This window comes from Mobula hypostoma, chromosome 1 (assembly GCF_963921235.1).
Source record: "Mobula hypostoma chromosome 1, sMobHyp1.1, whole genome shotgun sequence".
Lineage (NCBI taxonomy): Eukaryota > Metazoa > Chordata > Chondrichthyes > Myliobatiformes > Myliobatidae > Mobula > Mobula hypostoma.
In genome coordinates, this window is record NC_086097.1 from 246553889 (window position 1) to 246573206 (window position 19318).

General features: G+C 42.7%; 1 protein-coding gene across 5 annotated transcripts in view; it reads right to left on the reverse strand.

The window, feature by feature from the left end:
* Positions 1-19318, reverse strand: part of sugct (succinyl-CoA:glutarate-CoA transferase) — a 563356-nt gene that overhangs the window by 346864 nt on the left and 197174 nt on the right. For all 5 annotated transcript variants that reach the window (XR_010020283.1, XM_063066726.1, XM_063066693.1 and 2 more), the window contains exon 9: positions 16049-16144. Coding sequence is in view for 4 of the 5 variants with exons in the window: in XM_063066726.1 (XP_062922796.1) it covers positions 16049-16144 (96 nt within the window). In the remaining variant the exon portion in view is untranslated. The remainder of the gene's footprint in view (positions 1-16048; positions 16145-19318) is intronic.

Consider the following 19318-nt stretch of genomic DNA (forward strand, 5'->3'; position numbering starts at 1 on the left):
AAATTTTTAGAAGAGATCAGCAATGTCTCACCAATTGTAAGTTAATCAAAATCTATTAATAAGTTATCTAATGGAAATTCTGCCCTCGTTTGTCTTTTGGATCTGCTGACCATTAATGTGGCTGTCTCTCTGGGGGTGTGTGCGGGAGGATGCAAGGGAGGAAAGGGGATTGTTTTGCTGTTGTTGTTTAGTGGCTGTGGTTCTGGTACTGTTGTTGCTTGTGTTGTTCTGAACATTGTGGGCATGTTATGTTGGCGCTGGAATGTGTGGCAACACTTGTGAGCTGCCCCTTGGCATATCCTTAGGTTGTGCTGATTGTTAATGCAAACACTGCATCTTGCTGAGGGTTTCCATGTACAAATCAATGAATTTGAATCTGGCAATAATTCTGTAAGTAATTACCCACAGTTGACTGACCCGCTGAGTTCCTCCAGCATTTTGTGTGAGTTGCTCTGGATTTCCAGCACCTGCAGATTTTCTCATGTTTACAATAATACTTCAATATTGTTTCTGCAATTATTGCAAAGAAAGCTTTATTTTAAAGGTGACCAAAGTGACGATTAAAATGAAGAAAATTTATTTCCTGAAATGGGACAGCAACAATTAAACTTGCTTTTCTATCAACTACACTGCCATTCAAAAGTTCAGGTGTCCTGATGAAGCGTCTCAGCTCAGTTCAAAACACCAACTATTTATTCCCCTCTATAGATGCTGCCTGACCTGTTGAGTTCTCCTGGCACTGTGTGTGTGTGTGTGTGTGTGTGTGTGTGTGTGTGTGTGTGTGTGTGTGTGTGTGTGTATGTGTGTGTGTTTGGTGATTTCTAACATCTACACCAAGGGTTGCCATTGAGCCTTACCATTAACCAAGGGGTCCATGGACCCCATGTTGGGAACTCATGATCCAGAGAATCTTTTGAGTTCAGATTTATTTTTGGTTAGCTATCCATTCTGATGTCTGAATCAAAGAAAAAAAGAGGAATAAAATAGCAAAGCTGGAAAATATGAGAAAGCATAATCGCTAGAGATTCTGCAGGTGTGGGAAATACTTCCCACTCCTTTGGGAAGGAAACAGAGTCAATGTTTTAGGTTCGTCAGAATTGTAAGGGAGACAAAATAATAAACACTAGAGATTCTGCAGATATTGGAAATCCACAGCAATACCTTTCGGGCCAAGACCCTTTATCAGGACCAGCCTGTTGAACTGCATGAACAGCAAAAAAAAAGCACAACAGCGTCTCTTCCACTTCAGGCGACTGAAGAAGTTCGACATGAGCCCCCAAATCCTCAAGGCCTTCCACAGGGGCACCACTGAGAGCATCCTGACTGGTTGTATCACCACCTGGTACGGAAACTGCACCAACCTTGATGGCTGGGCACTGCAGAGAGTGATACAGACAGCCCAGCATATCTATGGATGTGAACTTCCCTCCACTGAGGACATTTATAGCAGCAGGTGCATAAAGAAAGCCTGGAACATCATCAGGGACACCAGTCACCCCAACCATAAACTGTTTCAGATGCTTCCGTCTGGCAAATGGTACTGTGGCGTGAAAGCCAGGACCAACAGGCTACTGGGCAGGTTCTTTCTGCAAGCTATTAGACTTACAAATTCGCATGTCTGTACAATGCAACAGAGTTATAACGCAAAGAGTTTTACACCCTCCCGTTGCAGGATTGATGGAAGATGTAAATAAATTCAAATTTAAATTTAAATTCTATATCAACTTGTATGACAACTTTGAGTGAGACCTGGACCCCAAGACCACTCTACTTCTCCACACTGCTAAGAATCTTGCCACGAACCCTATATTCTGTCTTCAAATTTGACCTTCCAAAGTGAATCAATTGACATCTTTTTCCAGAAGAACTAAGGAGATGTTGGTATCAATAATTCTAACTCTGACCCAGTATCTATATCTTTCTCATCCTGCATAATTATTAACTTTCACTGTTTCCATTTGCCACTGCTTCCTGATGAAGGGTCACGGCCTGAAACATCAACTGTTTATTCCCCTCCATGGAGGCTGCCTGACCCACTGAGTTCCTCCAGCACTTTATGTGTGTTGTTCCAAATGTAAAGCTTTCTTTCATGATAGAAGTTCTTTTCATTATCCACACAATACTTCCAGTCTTCCAATTATGCTCAGAACTACACTCATTAACGCATTCAGAAATCTTTGTCCATTCATCTGAAGAATTGTTTCCAAAGTGTTTCCTGGTGATCTCATTAAACTCAACTAATAAAACTATAGTTTTTTGACTACATTAAACTAGGTATTAAATGCCTTTCAATAAATGTGGAATATATTTATCTTAATTTTTTAATATTATATTACTCACTTGTTAAAAAACCTGAATTGAATACCCAATGGCAGAAAAAATACCTCAGGTAATTTGAAATAAATAATGAGACAGATACATCAATATTCTTAGAATCTGAACATGCAAAGTGAAATTGGCTTAGATTTGGTATTCATTATCAATTTGGTTGATAAATTCAACCAAATTCAACAAATTTAACAAATACTGCAATCAGAACATCTGGAGAAGACAAATATCAGAGTTGTATTGTACATGCGAACTTCGACAATAAGTGAACCTTTGGATTCAGCCCTGGACGAGGGTTAAGGGTACAGATCAAACAGGATCAGCGAGACATACAGTAATACAACAAGGATCTCCACCACCCAGAGCATGCTGTCTTCTCACTCCTCCCATCAGGAGGAAGATATTCAGGATTCACACCACCAGGATCAGGAACAGCTATTACCCCTCAACCATCAGGGTCTTGAACCAAAGGGGATAACTCCGCTCAACTTCACTTGCCCTATCATGGAAATGTTCCCACAACCTATGGACTCACTTTCAAGGATTCTTCATCTCATGTTCTTGATATTTATTGCTATTTATTTATTATTATTATTTCTTTCTTTTTGTATTTGCACAATCTGTTGTCTTTTGTACACTAATTCAATGCCCAAGTTGGTGCGGTCCTTCATTGATTCTGTTCCAGTTATTATTCTCTTATGAACTTATTGAGTATCATAGTCATAGTCACAGTCATACTTTATTGATCCCGGGGGAAATTGGTTTTCGTTACAGTTGCACCATAAATAATAAATAGTAATAGAATCATAAATAGTTAAATAGTAATATGTAAATTATGCCAGTAAATTATGAAATAAGTCCAGGACCAGCCTATTGGTTCAGGGTGTCTGACCCTCCAAGGGAGGAGTTGTAAAGTTTGATGGCCACAGGCAGGAATGACTTCCTATGACGCTCTGTGCTGCATCTTGGTGGAATGAGTCTCTGGCTGAATGTACTCCTGTGCCCAACCAGTACATTATGTAGTGGATGGGAGACATTGACCAAGATGGCATGCAACTTAGACAGCATCCTCTTTTCAGACACCACCATCAGAGAGTCCAGTTCCATCCCCACAACATCACTGGCCTTACGGATGAGTTTGTTGATTCTGTTGGTGTTTGCTACCCTCAGCCTTCTGCCCCAGCACACAACAGCAAACATGATAGCACTGGCCACCACAGACTCGTAGAACATCCTCAGCATCGCCCGGCAGATGTTAAAGGACCTCAATCTCCTCAGGAAATAGAGACGGCTCTGACCTTTCTTGTAGACAGCCTCAGTGTTCTTTGACCAGTCCTGTTTATTGTGAATTCGTATCCCCAGGTATTTGTAATCCTCCACCATGTCCGCACTGACCCCCTGGATGGAAACAGGGGTCACCGGTACCTTAGCTCTCCTCAGGTCTACCACCAGCTCCTTAGTCTTTTTCACATTAAACTGCAGATAATTCTGCTCACACCATGTGACAAAATTTCCTACCGTAGACCTGTACTCAGCCTCATCTTCCTTGCTGATGCATCCAACTATGGCAGAGTCATCCAAAAACTTCTGAAGATGACAAGACTCTGTGCAGTAGTTGAAGTCCGTGTGCCCATAAGAAAATGAATCAAAATGTTGTATATGGTGACATATTTATTGATTTTATTTCTTACACCCAAGGGAGTAAAAATCTTTATGTTGTGTCTCCATCGCAATGTACCATCAATAAAGAGGGGAAATGTGGGACAATATTGCCAAAATACTAAGATTGTATACAGAATTGTTTTGTATACATGTATATACAGTCAGATATGCAATCAGATCAATGTGTATTGACAAGACTGATGGCTTGGTGAAAGAAGCTATCTCGGAGCCTTTTGGTCCTGGCCTTAATGCTGTGGTACCATTTGCCAGACAGTAGCAGCTGAAGCAGTTTGTGGTTGGGGTGGCTGGAGATCCCAATAATCCTTCGGGCCCTTTTTACACACCTGCTGCTATAAATGTCCTGAATAGAGGAAAGTTCATGTCCACAGATGTGCCGGGCTGTCTGCAGTGCCCTGCATATTGAGGGTAGTACAGTTCCCGTACCAGGTGATGACACATCCAGAGAGGATGTTCTTGATGGAACCCTGTAAATAGTCCTGCCGAAAGTCATGCCGAACTTCTTCAGCTGTCTGAAGTGAAAGAGGAGTTGTTGTGCTTCAATCTAACCCTTCCCTCCTACAGAGCTCCCATTTTTTCCATCAGCCACGTGCCTATCTAAGAGTTCTTTAAATGTCCCTGATGTCCTCTGCCTGCACCGCCACCACAGGGCATTCCACACACTCACTACCCTCTGTGTAAAAGAAATACCGCTGATATTCCAACAAACACCTTAAAGTTATGGCCTCTTGCATTAGCCAGTTTTGCCCTGGGAAAAAGCCTCTGGCTCTCCACTTGACTTATGTCTCTTATCATCTTGCACAACTCTATCAAATCATCTCTCATCCTCCTCCACACCAAAGCAAAAAGCCCAAGGTCATTCAACCTATCATCATAAGACATGCTCTCTAATCCAGACAGCATCCTAGTAAATCTCCTCCACACCCATTCGAAAGCTTCCACATCCTCCCTATAATGAGGGGACCAGAACTGACAACAATATTCCAAGTGTGGTTTAACCAGGGTTTTATCATAGAACATAGAACATAGAATACTACAGCACGGTACAGGCCCTTTGGCCCATAATGTTGTGCTGACCCTCAAACCCTGCATCCCATATAACCCCCTACCTTAAATTCCTCCATATACCTGTCTAGTAGTCTCTTAAATTTCACAAGTGTATTTGCCTCCACCACTGACTCAGGGAGTGCATTCCACGCATCAACCACTCTCTGAGTAAAAAACCTTCCTCTAATATCCCCCTTGAACTTCCCACCCCTTACCTTAAAGCCATGCCCTCTTGTATTGAGCAGTGGTGCCCTGGGGAAGAGGCGCTGGCTATCCACTCTACCTATTCCTCTTAATATCTTGTATACCACTATCATGTCTCCTCTCATCCTCCTTCTCTCCAAAGAGTAAAGCCCTAGCTCCCTTAATCTCTGATCATAATGCATACTCTCTAAACCAGGCAGCATCCTGGTAAATCTCCTCTGTACCCTTTCCAATGCTTCCACATCCTTCCTATAGTGAGGCGACCAGAACTGGACACAGTACTCCAAGTGTGGCCTAACCAGAGTTTTATTGAGCTGCATCATTACCCGTGACTCTTAAACTCTATCCCTCGACTTATGAAAGCTAACACCCCATAAGCTTTCTTAACTACCCTATCTACCTGTGAGGCAACTTTCAGGGATCTATGGACATGTATCCCCAGATCCCTCTGCTCCTCCGCACTACCAAGTATCCTGCCATTTACTTTGTACTCTGCCTTGGAGTTTGTCCTTCCGAAGTGTACCACCTCACACTTCTCCGGGTTGAATTCCATCTGCCACTTCTCAGCCCACTTCTGCATCCTATCAATGTGTCTCTGCAATCTTCGACAATCCTCTACACTATCTACAACACCACCAACCTTTGTGTCGTCTGCAAAATTGCCAACCCACCCTTCTACCCAAAATATAAGTCGTTAATAAAACATCACAAAAAGTATAGGTCCCAGAACCGATCCTTGTGGGACGCCACTAGTCACATCCCTCCAGTCCGAATGTACCCCCTCCACCACGACCCTCTGCTTTCTGCAGGCGAGTCAATTCTGAATCCACCTAGCCAAACTTCCCTGGATACCATGCCTTCTGACTTTCTGAATAAGCCTACTGTGTGAAACCTTGTCAAATGCCTTACTAAAATCTATATAGATCACATCCACTGCACTACCCTCATCTATATGCCTGGTCACCTCCTCAAAGAACTCTATCAGGCTTGTTAGACACGATCTGCCCTTCACAAAGCCATGCTGACTGTCCCTGATCAGACCATGATTCCCTAAATGCCCATAGATCCTATCTCTAAGAATCTTTTCCAATAGCTTTCCCACCACAGACGTAAGGCTCACTGGTTTATAATTACCCGCACTATCCCTACTATCTGTTTTGAACAAGGGGACAACATTCACCTCCCTCCAATCCTCCGGTACCATTCCCGTGGACAACCAGGACATAAAGATCCTAGCCAGAGGCTCAGCAATCCCTTTCCTTGCCTCGTGGAACAGCCTAGGGAATATTCCGTCAGGCCCTGGGGACTTATCCGTCCTAGTGTATTTTAACAATTCCAAAACCTCCTCTCCCTTAATATCAACACGCTCCGGAACATGAACCTCACTCATATTGTCCTCACCTTCATCAAATTCCCTCTCATTGGTGAATACTGAAGGGAAGTATTCATTGAGGACCTCGCTCACTTCCACAGCCTCCAGGCACATCTTCCCACCTTTATCTCTCATCGGTCCTACCTTCACTCCTGTCATCATTATGTTCTTCACATAATTGAAGAATACCTTGGGGTTTTCCTTTACCCTACTCGCCAAGGCGTTCTCATGCCCCCTTCTTGCTCTCCTCAGCCCCTTCTTAAGCTCCTTTCTTGATACCCTATATTCCTCAATAGACCCATCTGATCCTTGCTTCCTAAACCTCATGTATGCTGCCTTCTTCCACCTGACTAGATTTTCCACCTCACTTGTCACCCATGGTTCCTTCACCCTACCATTCTTTATCTTCCTCACCAAGACATATTTATCCCTAACATCCTGCAAGAGATCCCGAAACATCGACCACATGTCCATGGTACATTTCCCTGCAAAAACATCATCCCAATTCATACCCGCAAGTTCTAGCCTTATAGTCTCATAATTTGCCCTTCCCCAATTAAAAATTTGCCTGTCCTCTCTGATTCTATCCTTTTCCATGATAATGTTAAACGCCAGGGAGCGGTGGTCACTGTCCCCCAGATGCTCACCCACTGAGAGGTCTGTGACCTGAGCCGGTTCGTTACCTAATCATCATTGTCATAATGGCACCTGATGCTCATCATCATCAGGTGCCATAGCCAGATTGAGCTTTGATTGCCATGGCCCACACACTCCTGTTTCGGGACAAGTGAATCAATTCACTGGCATTCATTTCCAGTTCCCTGGCTGCAAGGGTTTCATAGAGCTGCAGTATTACTTCACGGCTCTTTAACAACGTTATGATAGTAATGGAGAATTCCAATATGCAGGTAAAATCAGGTTGGTGCTGGATCTGAAGAGAGGGAATTTGAGGATACTAATCAGATGGCCTTTTACAGCAGATTGTGGTTGAACCAACTAGTGAAAAGGTAATTCTGAATTGTGTGTTGTGCAAGGAATGAGATTTGATTAGAGAGCTTAAGGTAAAGAAACCCTTGAGAGGCAGTGATCATAATATGATAGAATTCATCCTGTAGTTTGAGAAAGAGAAGATAAAATCAGATATATTAATATATTACAGTGGAGTAAAAGGATTCAGAGGCATGAGCAAGGAGTTGGCCACAGCTGATTGGAAAGGGAGACTAACAGAGATGACGGCAAAGCAGCAATGGCTGAAGTGTCTGGGAACAATTCAAAAGGCACACAGAATAGATACATCCCAAAGATGAAGAAGCATTCTAAAGGACGAAGCAACTGTGGCTGACAAGTAAAGTCAAAGACAGCAAAAAACCAAAAGAGAGGGCATATAATATAGCAAATATTATTTGGAAAGTTGCAAATGTCACTCCACTCCTTAAGAAGGCAGAAGCAGAAGAAAGGAAAGTATAGGTCAATTAGCCTGACTTCAGTGGTAGGGAAAATGTTGAAGTCAATCGTTAAGAATGAGGTTTCAGTTTACTTGGATAAAGTAGGCCAAAGTCATCATGGTTTCCTTCAGGGGAAATCTTAACTGACAAATCTGCTGGAATTCTGTAAGGAAATAACAGGCAGGATAGACAAAGGAGAGTCAGTTTGCTTGGATATTCAAAAGGCTTTTGACAAGGTGCTGCGCATTGTCTTTTAATGTTAAAAATGTTTAAATTGTACAAGGCATTGGTAAAGGCAAATTTGGAGTATTGTGTACAGTTCTGGTCACCAAATTAGAGGAAAGATGTCAACAAAATAGAGGGAGTACAGAGAAGACCTACTAGAATGTTACCTGGGTTTCAGCACCTGAGTTACAGAGAAAGGTTGAACAAGTTAGGTCTTTATTCTTTGGAGCGTAGAGGTTGAGAGGGGACTTAATAGAGGTAGTTAAAATTATGAGGGGAATAGATAGAGTTGACGTGGATAGGCTTTTTCCATTGAGAGTAGGGGAGATTCAAACAAGAGGACATGAGTTGAGAGTTAGGGGACAAAAGTTTAGGGGTAACACGAGGGGGAACTTCTTTGCTCAGAGAGTGGTGGCTGTGTGGAATGAGCTTCCAGCAGAAGTGGTAGAGGCAGGTTCGATATTGTGATTTAAAGAAAAATTGGATAGGTATATGGACAGGAAAGGAATGGAGGGTTATGGGCTGAGTGCAGGTCGGTGGGACTAGGTGAGAGTAAGCGTTTGGCATGGACTAGAAGGGCCCAGATGGCCTGTTTCTGTGCTGTAATTGTTATATGGTTATATGAGGCTGCTTAACAAAATATGAGCCCATAGTATTACAGGAAAGATACTAGCATGGACAGAAGATTGGCTGATTGGCAGGAGGCAAAGTGACTGCATGAAGTGGCAAGTAATGTTCCACTGGGGTCAGTATTGGTACTGCTTCTTTTCACATTATATGTCAGCACTTTGGATGATGAAGTTGATGACTTTGTGGCCAAGTTTTCAGACAATACAAAGATAGGGGAAGGGACAAGTAGTGTTGAGGAAGCAGATAGGCTGCAGAAAGACTTAGACAGATTTGTTGAATGGGCAAAGAAGTGGCAGATGGAAAACATTGTAGAGAAGTGCATGGCCACGCACTTTAATAGAAGGAATAAATGCCCAGACTATTTTCTAAACAGGAAGAAAACTCAGAAATCAGAGGTGCAAAAAACCTTCAGGAGTCCTTGTACAGGATTATATAAAGGTCAACTTGCAGAGTGAGTCAGAGGTAAAGAAGGCAAATGCAATGTTAACATTCATTTCAAGAGGACTAGAATATAACAGCAGGAATGTGATGCTGAGTCTTTAAAAGGCATTGATCAGACCACACTGGGAGTATTGTGAGCAGTTTTCAGCCCTTTATCTAGAAAGGGTGTGCTGGCATTGGAGAGGGTCCAGAGGTGGTTCATGAGAACGATTCCAGGAATGGAAGGGTTATTGTATGAGGAGCTTTTGATGGGTCTGGTCCTGTACTCGCTGGAGCTTAGAAGAATGATGGGTAATCTCACTGAAACCTATCGAATATTGAAAGGCCAAGATAGAGTGGATGCAGAGAGGATATTTCGTATAGTGGGGGGAGTCTAGGACCAGAGGCCACAGCCTCAGAACAGCGGGATGTCCATTTCAAACAGAGGTATCTTTTTGAAGGAATTTCTTTAGCTAGATAGAGGTGAATCTGTGGAATGGCTCCAAGGATGGTTGTGGGAGCCAAGTCATGGAGTATATTTAAAGCAGAGACTGATTCTTGGTTAGTCAGGACATCAAAGGTGAAGGCAGGAGAATGGAGATGAGTGGGCACCACGGTAGCATGGCAGTTAGCGCAAGACTAGTACACATCAGGACATTCTAGAGTTTAGAGTTCAATTCTGGTGCCGCTCTGTAATGTACTCCCTGTGGAATACATGAGCCTTCTCCACGCCCTCTGGTTTCCACCCAGAATCCAGATATGTACCAAGTAGGTTAACTGGTCATTGTAAATTGCCCTGTGTTTAGGTTAGGATTAATTAGCTGCTCGAAGGGCCAGAAGGGACTGTTTCATGCTGTATCACTAAAATAAATAAATAAATCATAAGGGAATGGCGGAATAGACTCGATGGGCAGAGTGGCCGAATAAAGTCTCAACTCGCCGCCAAACTATCCACAACACCATCAATCTCTGCCTAACACAGTCCCTAACAACAGCGATCAGTTTGCAGACCGAAGTTCAAAGATTGGCAAGATTGGTGAACAACCAATGCACAGAAGAAGACAAAGTGTGCAAAATAAAAACAAAAAGTAATACCGAGAATATGAGTTGTAGAGCCCCTGAAAGTAAAACTGTAGGTTGTCGAATCAGTTCAGGGTTGTGGTTGCGGTAAACAGAAAAACCTCTGACAGGCAACCAAAGTGCAAAAAAAAACAAACTGTGCAAATAAAAAATAACACTGAGAACTTGTAAAGAGTCCTTGAAAGTGAGTCTGTAGATTGTGGAATCAGTTCAGAGTTGAGGTGAGTGAAGTTATCCATGCTGGTTCAGGAGCCTGATGGTTGAAAGGTAATAATTGTTCCTGAACCTGGTGGTGTAGGACCTGAGGCTCCTGTACCTCCTGTCTGATGGTAGTAGCAAAAAGAGGGCATAGCCTGGATGGTGGGGATTTTGATAAAAACTGCCTGCCATATAATACTGCTGATGTTATTCTCGTAGAGATCTGTCTGTGATTGCAAAGCTGCATCTTGCATCTGATTCAGTGGCGATCTAAAGATTCTTCAGATTCTCTTCAAGAATGAGGCATAAAGCTTGATGTTTAGGGATATCGATTGGCGTCTATCCATTGAGCTTGGTGAATGTGGAGATAGGTTGATATGGAATGTGAAAATTAGCACTATTTCCACTCCAGACAGTTGTAAATTATTTCTCAGCTCTGTTCATCAACAAAATTAATGACCCAAATTAGAGTTTTTATAGTACGATCACTCAAGTCAAGTACAATGTTCTCCCAAGTGGTTGTCCTTTGGTGGGTCTTCATGTGGCTGAGAAAGGCCATTCCAGAGTCCACATAATCCTGCCCTCTTTGCCACTTGCTGATCACCACAGGACTTAAAATGGGATGTTAGGGTGCTCTACCCTCATGAAGAACGTCTGTGTGTGACTGTTTAATGCTGGGAGGTTAATGCATGGGCAGCCCCACACGGTCCTCAAAAGATCGGGGTCAGAGTCTAGTGGCGTGGAATGCAAGACCACTGAGGACCCTTCATTGCTGCAGCCTTCCTCCACCATCACTGCCGTTGTGATGTGTCATCATCTTCCGCCAGCTCCACCGCTAAGGTCTTGGTTAGATCGCTCTTTGTCTGGAACCGCCCCCCTTGACCTTACTGCCACGGGTGACCCTACCAGGAGCCAAGCGCCAGACGGCATCGCTCTTGGGATGCCAGGAGCTCACTAGCCTCACCAGAACAAGGTGACGATCCCCGGAGAAGTGTCCCTATTGTCTTTTGTCACAACACCAACTGCAATTATTCCAAATGTTATTCAGATGCAGTTGTTTGGCTTTATTGCCAAAATTTCAATTTTGCAAATCAAAGAAGAAATGTTAGTGAAAGGGAACGGAGTGTCCAATCTCTCAGTTTTCCAGGGTGCCTGTGCTGCACAAGTAGGTCACCAGATGTAAGGAAGAAAAGCCTGAACTATCTGGATTACTGGAGCTGAGCACTCTTTTATATATGAAGCAAGTGTTTGGATGTGTCTTTGGCAATTTCAGAGGCTCAAAACAAGTTAAAAATAATATAAATAAACATATGTCAGTAATTAAGTGAAAACATCCCAGCTCTTAAGGCAGATTCCTCACAGAGCTTCTTGTAATCATGCCTTGTCCTCAGAAATGCCTGCCACAAGAAGAAATGTTTTCTAATCATTGGCTTATAAATTGTTTACACACAATAAATGGTGCTGTAAGTAAATGGTAAATCATAAACATGCTTTTAAGGGTTTTATATGGATGCAAGCTGCAGGCAGCTGGCACACTGACATGATAAAGATCAGAGTTTGCAGTTCACGTTGCTTTTGCTTCTCATCTTGCTTTTCAAAGCAAATAACTTTTGGTATCGATGCCAGTGTTACTGCCAACAACACAAGGGTCATATGAGCTTTGTATTGCAGGAACTACTCCCACTGGCATTTTGGGAACTCAGACACATGCCTGCCTTTTTTGCATAACTGGTTAGTGGTGGCACAGCAGGATCGAGATATAAGAAGTCAAACTGGCATGGGACTTGTAGTGAATAGTCAAGCCCTGGGGCGTTTCGTAGAACACACGGATGTAGGAGAGCCAGTACATAGTTTGCTGAAAGCAGCATCACAGATGGATGAGGTGGTGAAAGCAGCTTTTGGCACACTGGCCTTCATCAGTCAGGGCACTGAGTGTAGGAGTCGGCATACTATATTTTAGTTGCACAAGATACTGGTGAGTATGTAATTTTGGGGCATTGTGTACGATTTTTAAATAGCCCAGTAAGAAGCCCTTCTGGTTCGACGAGCCTGCACCACCCAATTACATCAATGTGACCAACTCGCGAACTAACCTGTACGTTTTTGGATTGAGGAAGGAAACCAGAGCACTTGGAGGAAACCCACGCAGTCACAGGGAGAATGTACAAACTTATTACAGACAATGATTGAACCCAGACTGCTGCCACCCTAAGAGGTCATCCTGTTATAGGAAAGACACGATTAAACTGGAAATAGTGCCGACTAGATTTACTGACTTGACTCAAAGGTCTGAGTTATAGGGAGAGTTTGGGCAGGCTAGGACTACATTCCAATATATATAGGAGTGAGGGACCACCAAATGGAGGTGGATAAAATCATGAGAGTTAATGCACATAATCTTTTTCCCAGTCAAAGGGAATTTAAAAACTAGAAGGTATAGGTCACACACACAAAATGCTGGAAGAATCCAGCGGGTCGGGCAGGATCCATGGAGGAGTTTAGCAGGTCAGGCAGGATCCATGGAGGAGTTCAGCAGATCGAGCAGGATCCATGGAGGAGTACAGCAGGTCATGCAGGATCCATGGAGGGGTTCACCAGGTCAGTCATGGAGGAAAAGCAGTGCTGGAGGAACTCGGTGGTTTGTGCAGCAGCTGTGGGGGGAAAGTTGACCATCTGTCGGCATTCTGAGTCAAGATCCTGTATCGGGACTGAGAGTCAAAGTCAATCTTCTACCCCTCACCTTAGACCTATGCCTGCTTGGACGTACAGAGTTCCTCCAGTACTGCCTTTTACTCTAGCACCTGCAGTCTCTTATGACTCCTTGAGCTCCCGTTTATAGTCCATCATTTCAGTTAAAGAGCTTCACCCCATCTCTGCCTTGTCCATCTTTTCTCTATTTTGACCATGACTTGGGAAGCAAGCTGGTATATACACACAAGGTGCTACATAAATACAAATTATTGATGTGACAAATGGACAGGAGCTAGACAAAATTAAGACCATAGATATATCTACACATGAAATTTGGATTAGAGTCAGAGAGCACAACAGCACAGAAACAGGACCCTTCGGCCTACCTAGTTCATGTAAACTGTTATTCTGCAGAGTCCTATCAACCTGCATCCGGAACAAATCCCTCCATACCCCTCCCATCCATGTACTTCCCCAAATTTCTCTTAAATATTTCAATTGAACCTGCATCCACCGCTTCCACTGGCAGCTCGTTCCACTTCCCCTCCACCCTCTGAGTGAAGAAACCTCCCCCCCATGTTCCCCTTAAACAGGTTACCTTTAACCCTTAACCCATGACCTCTAGTTCTAGTATCACCCAACCTCAGCAGAAAAAGCCTGCTTGCATTTACCCTATCTATACCTTTCATAATTTTGTATACCTCTATCAAATCTCTCCTCATTTTCCTACAGTCCAGGGATTAAAGTCCTAACCTAATCAACCTTTCCCTATAACTCAGGTTCTCAAGTCAATTGCATTAAAGACTCAATGGAAAACTGATTTAGCTTCAGCTAGCTATGTTAAAACAGAGGAATTCACAGTGAAAGTCTTTGTAGCTTAGAATTCAGAATAGCAGTAAAAGCTGTTTTGCCAGCTGGAATGAAAGGAATTTCCAACACTGTTTCTTTGCCAATCGCAGATCTGTCCTATCCAATTACAGGGGCATCTCATAGTGATCCCAATTTAGCTCACATGGAGTGAGGGATGTGCATTTTAATCCTTGTGAACAGTTGTGTTTGCAAGCAGATGGGTGCATTCAGTCTGTTAGAAGTGCTTGATTTTTAACATGTTAGTAACTAGTAAGGAGTACCACAAACTGTAATTTGGAAGTTTAGCTCAAGACGCATGGTTTTCCTGGGACAGTCTATTAAAACAAGGTACCAGCAAAACTGTAAACACAGGAGATGCTGAAAATCCAGCACAACACACACAAAATGCTGGACAAACTCAGCAGGTCAGGCAGCATCTATGGAGAAGAATAAAGTGGACATTGCAGGCTGAGACCCCTCGTCCAGACTGGAAAGGAAGGGGAAAGAAGCCAGAATAAGAAGGTGAGGGGAGGGGAAGGAGTACAAGCTGAAAGGCAGTAGATGAGATCAGGTGGGGGGGGGAAGTTGGTGGGTCATGGGGAAGGGACAAGTGGGTGAAATAAGAAGATGGGAGGTGAAAGTTTGGAAGAGATGGGACAGGAAATATCAGAAGAAGATATTTTCTATAACTCTCAACATATGGCAAAAATAGAAAAGATGAGGTTAGACACAAGAGATTCCGTAGATGCTGAAAATCTAGAGCCATACAACATGGTGGAGGAACTCAGCAGGTCAGACAGCATCAATGGAGAGGAATAAACTGTCGATGTTTCGGACTGAGACGCTTCGTCAGCACTGAAAAGAAAGTGGGAAGAAGACAGAAGAGCGATATTGGATAGGACTGTTTTGATGAGTCACAAGCAAACATGGCAATAAAGTCTGAGTTCTTTAGCTGATTCTTTCATCACACCACATGTATTATTTCTATGTAAGAAACTTTGAAGAAAGACACCATAAAGCATGCTACATTCTACAACCCATGGATTCCCTTTCAACGACTCTTCAACTCATGGTCTCAGTATTATATATTTACTTATTTAGTTATTACTTTGTAACGTTTTGTATTTGAACAGTCTCTCAGTCTTTAGCACAATGGTTGTTTGTCAGTCTCTGTGTGTAGTTTTTCACTGATTCTATTTTATTTCTTTGTTCTACTGTGAATGCTCGTATGAAAACGCATCTTAGGGTAGTATACTGTGTGGTTACATATACATACCTACTTTGATAATAAATTTACTTTGAAATTTGACAAGGTGAATTCAGGTCACATGTATTTGACAAGATACCACATAATAAGCCTACCATTGAGACTGAAGGCCAGTGCATAAAACAGACAAGAGCAGTAAGGATAGAAAATTGGCGAAGCAGGGTTTCGGCCTGAAACATCGACTGTACTTTTTTCCACAGATGCTGCCTGGCCTGCTGAGTTCCTCCAGCATTTTGTGTGTGTTGCTCGGATTTCCAGCACCTGAAGATATTCTCTTGTTTGAGGTCAGAGGGGGATGGCCAGACTGGTTCAAGCTGACAGGAAGGAGATAGTAACTCAAATAACCATGCGCAGAGAGCATCTCTGAATGCACAATACATTGAACCTTGAAGTGAATGGGCTACAGCAGCAGAAGACCATGAACATACACTTAGTGGCCACTTTATTAGGTACACGAGGTCTACTTTAAAAAAATTAATAATGAAGAACTCGGCCCAAAACGCTAATTGTTAATTCTCCTGCATAGATGCTGCCTGACTTTTTGAGTTATTCCAATATTTTGTGTGTGCGTTGCTGTAACCAATTACCATTTTAATTTTGGTAGTTACATACCTGGTAAGGAACAATGCTTTCATGTGCTGTACCCCATCGCTTTGCTTCTTTACCACCACTGAGATAATTTGCAGCCACATGGGTTAGGCACGCAACCTGGTTAAAACAAGGATTGCCAAAATTAAAGGGTATTTTTAAAATTTCTAAATACGTCATTTAAATTTATTTCCTAATCATTAATAAGGTTGTCACTTTCGATATACAAAATAAATAATACTGAGAACATGAGTTGTAGGGTCCTTGAAAATGAGTCCATAGGTTGTGGAATCAGTTCAGAGTTGAGGTGAATGAAGTTATCCCCTCTGCTTCAGCATGGCTGAGGGTTAATAACTGTTCCTGAACCTGGTAGTATGGGTCCTGAGGCTCCCGTACTTCCTTCCCAATGACAATAGTGAGAAGAGAGCATGGCCTTTATGCAGGGAGTCCTTGATGATGGATGCTGCTTTCTTGTCACAGCACTCCTTGTAGATGTGCTCAATGGTAGGGAAGGTTTTCCTGTGATGAACCGGGCTGAAATCATCAGAGAATATTGAAGACATTTATAATTATTTTTACATTTCTCTGCTGACTACTGAGAACTGCTTGTTCTTGCCAACAACACCCATGTACCATTAATTTACAGAACATGGCACTCAGGGATTTGGGCTATATATATATTTTTATGTGTCACTGTATGGTTACTGCTATCTTATATGAGCAATGTGTGCCTTTTGCTGTGTGTGACTGGTGATATTGTGTGTTGCACCTTGCCCCTGGAGTAACGCTGTTTTGTTTAGCTGTATTCATGGGTATTTGTGTACAGTTGAATGACAATTAAACCTGAATTTGACCTTGAAACAGATTGTTAAATTGATTGTTAAATTTCAAGATTTTTGCAAGGACCATTGTTTATTCAAATTCATATTGCTCTTAGGAATAAAAAAAAACGAAGAACAATGAAATTTCAATAGAACCATAGAACCATAGAAACTACAGCACAGAAACAGGCCCTTTGGCCCTTCTTGGCTGTGCCGAACCATTTTCTGCGTAGTCCCACTGACCTGCACACGGACCATATCCCTCCATACACCTCCCATCCATGTATCTGTCCAATTTATTCTTAAATGTTAAAAAAGAACCCGCATTTACCACCTCGTCTGGCAGCTCATTCCATACTCCCACCACTCTCTGTGTGAAGAAGCCCCCCCCAATGTTCCCTTTAAACTTTTCCCCCCTCACCCTTAACCCATGTCCTCTGGTTTTTTTCTCCCCTTGTCTCAGTGGAAAAAGCCTGCTTGCATTCACTCTATCTATACCCATCATAATTTTATATACCTCTATCAAATCTCCCCTCATTCTTCTACGCTCCAGGGAATAAAGTCCTAACCTATTCAACCTTTCTCTGTAACTGAGTTTCTCAAGTCCCGGCAACATCCTTGTAAACCTTCTCTGCACTCTTTCAACCTTATTTATATCCTTCCTGTAATTTGGTGACCAAAACTGAACACAATACTCCAGATTCGGCCTCACCAATGCCTTATACAACCTCATCATAACATTCCAGCTCTTATACTCAATACTTCGATTAATAAAGGCCAATGTACCAAAAGCTCTCTTTATGACCCTATCTACCTGTGACGACACTTTTAGGGAATTTTGTATCTGTACTCCCAGATCCCTCTGTTCCACTGCACTCCACAGTGCCTTACCATTAACCCTGTATGTTCTACGTTGGTTTGTCCTTCCAACGTGCAATACCTCACACTTGTCAGTATTAAACTCCATCTGCCATTTTTCAGCCCATTTTTCCAGATGGTCCAAGTCCCTCTGCAGGCTCTGAAAACCTTCCTCACTGTCTACTACACCTCCAATCTTTGTATCATCAGCAAACTTGCTGATCCAATTTACCACATTATCATCCAGATCATTGATATAGATGACAAATAACAATGGACCCAGCACTGATCCCTGTGGCACACCACTAGTCACAGGCCTCCACTCAGAGAAGCAATTCTCTACCACCACTCTCTAGCTTCTTCCATCGAGCCAATGTCTAATCCAATTTACCACCTCTCCATGTATACCTAGCGACTGAATTTTCCTAACTAACCTCCCATGCGGGACCTTGTCAAAGGCCTTACTGAAGTCCGTGTAGACAATATCCACTGCCTTCCTTTCATCCACTTTCCTGGTAACCTCCTCGAAAAACTCCAACAGATTGGTCAAACATGACCTACCACGCAAACAACGGAACAACATGTGCCACTCTCCAATCCTCCGGCACTTCACCCGTAGACAGCGACATTTTAAATATTTCTGCCAGGGCCCCCGCAATTTCAACACTAGTCTCCTTCAAGGTCCGAGGGAACACTCTGTCAGGTCCCGGGGATTTATCCACTTTAATTTTCCTCAAGACAGCAAGCACCTCCTCCTTTTCAATCTGTACAGTTTCCATGGTCTCACTACTTGATTCCCTCAATTCCATAGATTTCATGCCAGCTTCCTTAGTAAAAAAGGAAAAAACCTATTTAAGATCTCCCCCATTTCCTTTGGTTCCGCACAAAGCCGACCACTCTGATCTTCAAGAGGACGAATTTTATCCCTTACAATCCTTTTGCTCTTAATATACCTGTAAAAGCTCTTTGGATTATCCTTCACTTTGACTGCCAAGGCAACCTCATGTCTTCTTTTAGCCCTCCTGATTTCTTTCTTAGGTATTTTCTTGCACTTCTTACACTCCTCAAGCACCTGATTTACCCCCTGTTTCCTATACATTTCATACAACTCCCTCTTCTTCTTTATCAGAGTTGCAATATCCCTTGAGAACCAAGGTTCCTTATTCCTATTCAATTTGCCTTTAATCCTGACATGAACATACAAACTCTGCACTCTCAAAATTTCCCCTTTGAAGGCTTCCCACCTACCAATCACATCTTTGCCAGAGAACAACCTGTCCCAATCCACGCTTTTTAGATCCTTTCTCATTTCTTCAAATTTGGCCTTCTTCCAGTTCAGAACCTCAACCCTAGGACCAGATCTATCCTTGTCCAGAATCAAATTGAAACTAATGATGTTATGATCACTGGAACCAAAGTGCTCCCCTACACAGACTTCTGTCACTTGCCCTAATTCGTTACCTAACAGGAGATCCAATATTGCATCCCCTCTAGTTGGTCCCTCTATATATTGATTTAGAAAACTTTCCTGAACACATTTTACAAACTCTAAACCATCTAGACCCTTAACAGTATGGGAGACCCAATCAATGTATGGAAAATTAAAATCCCCTAC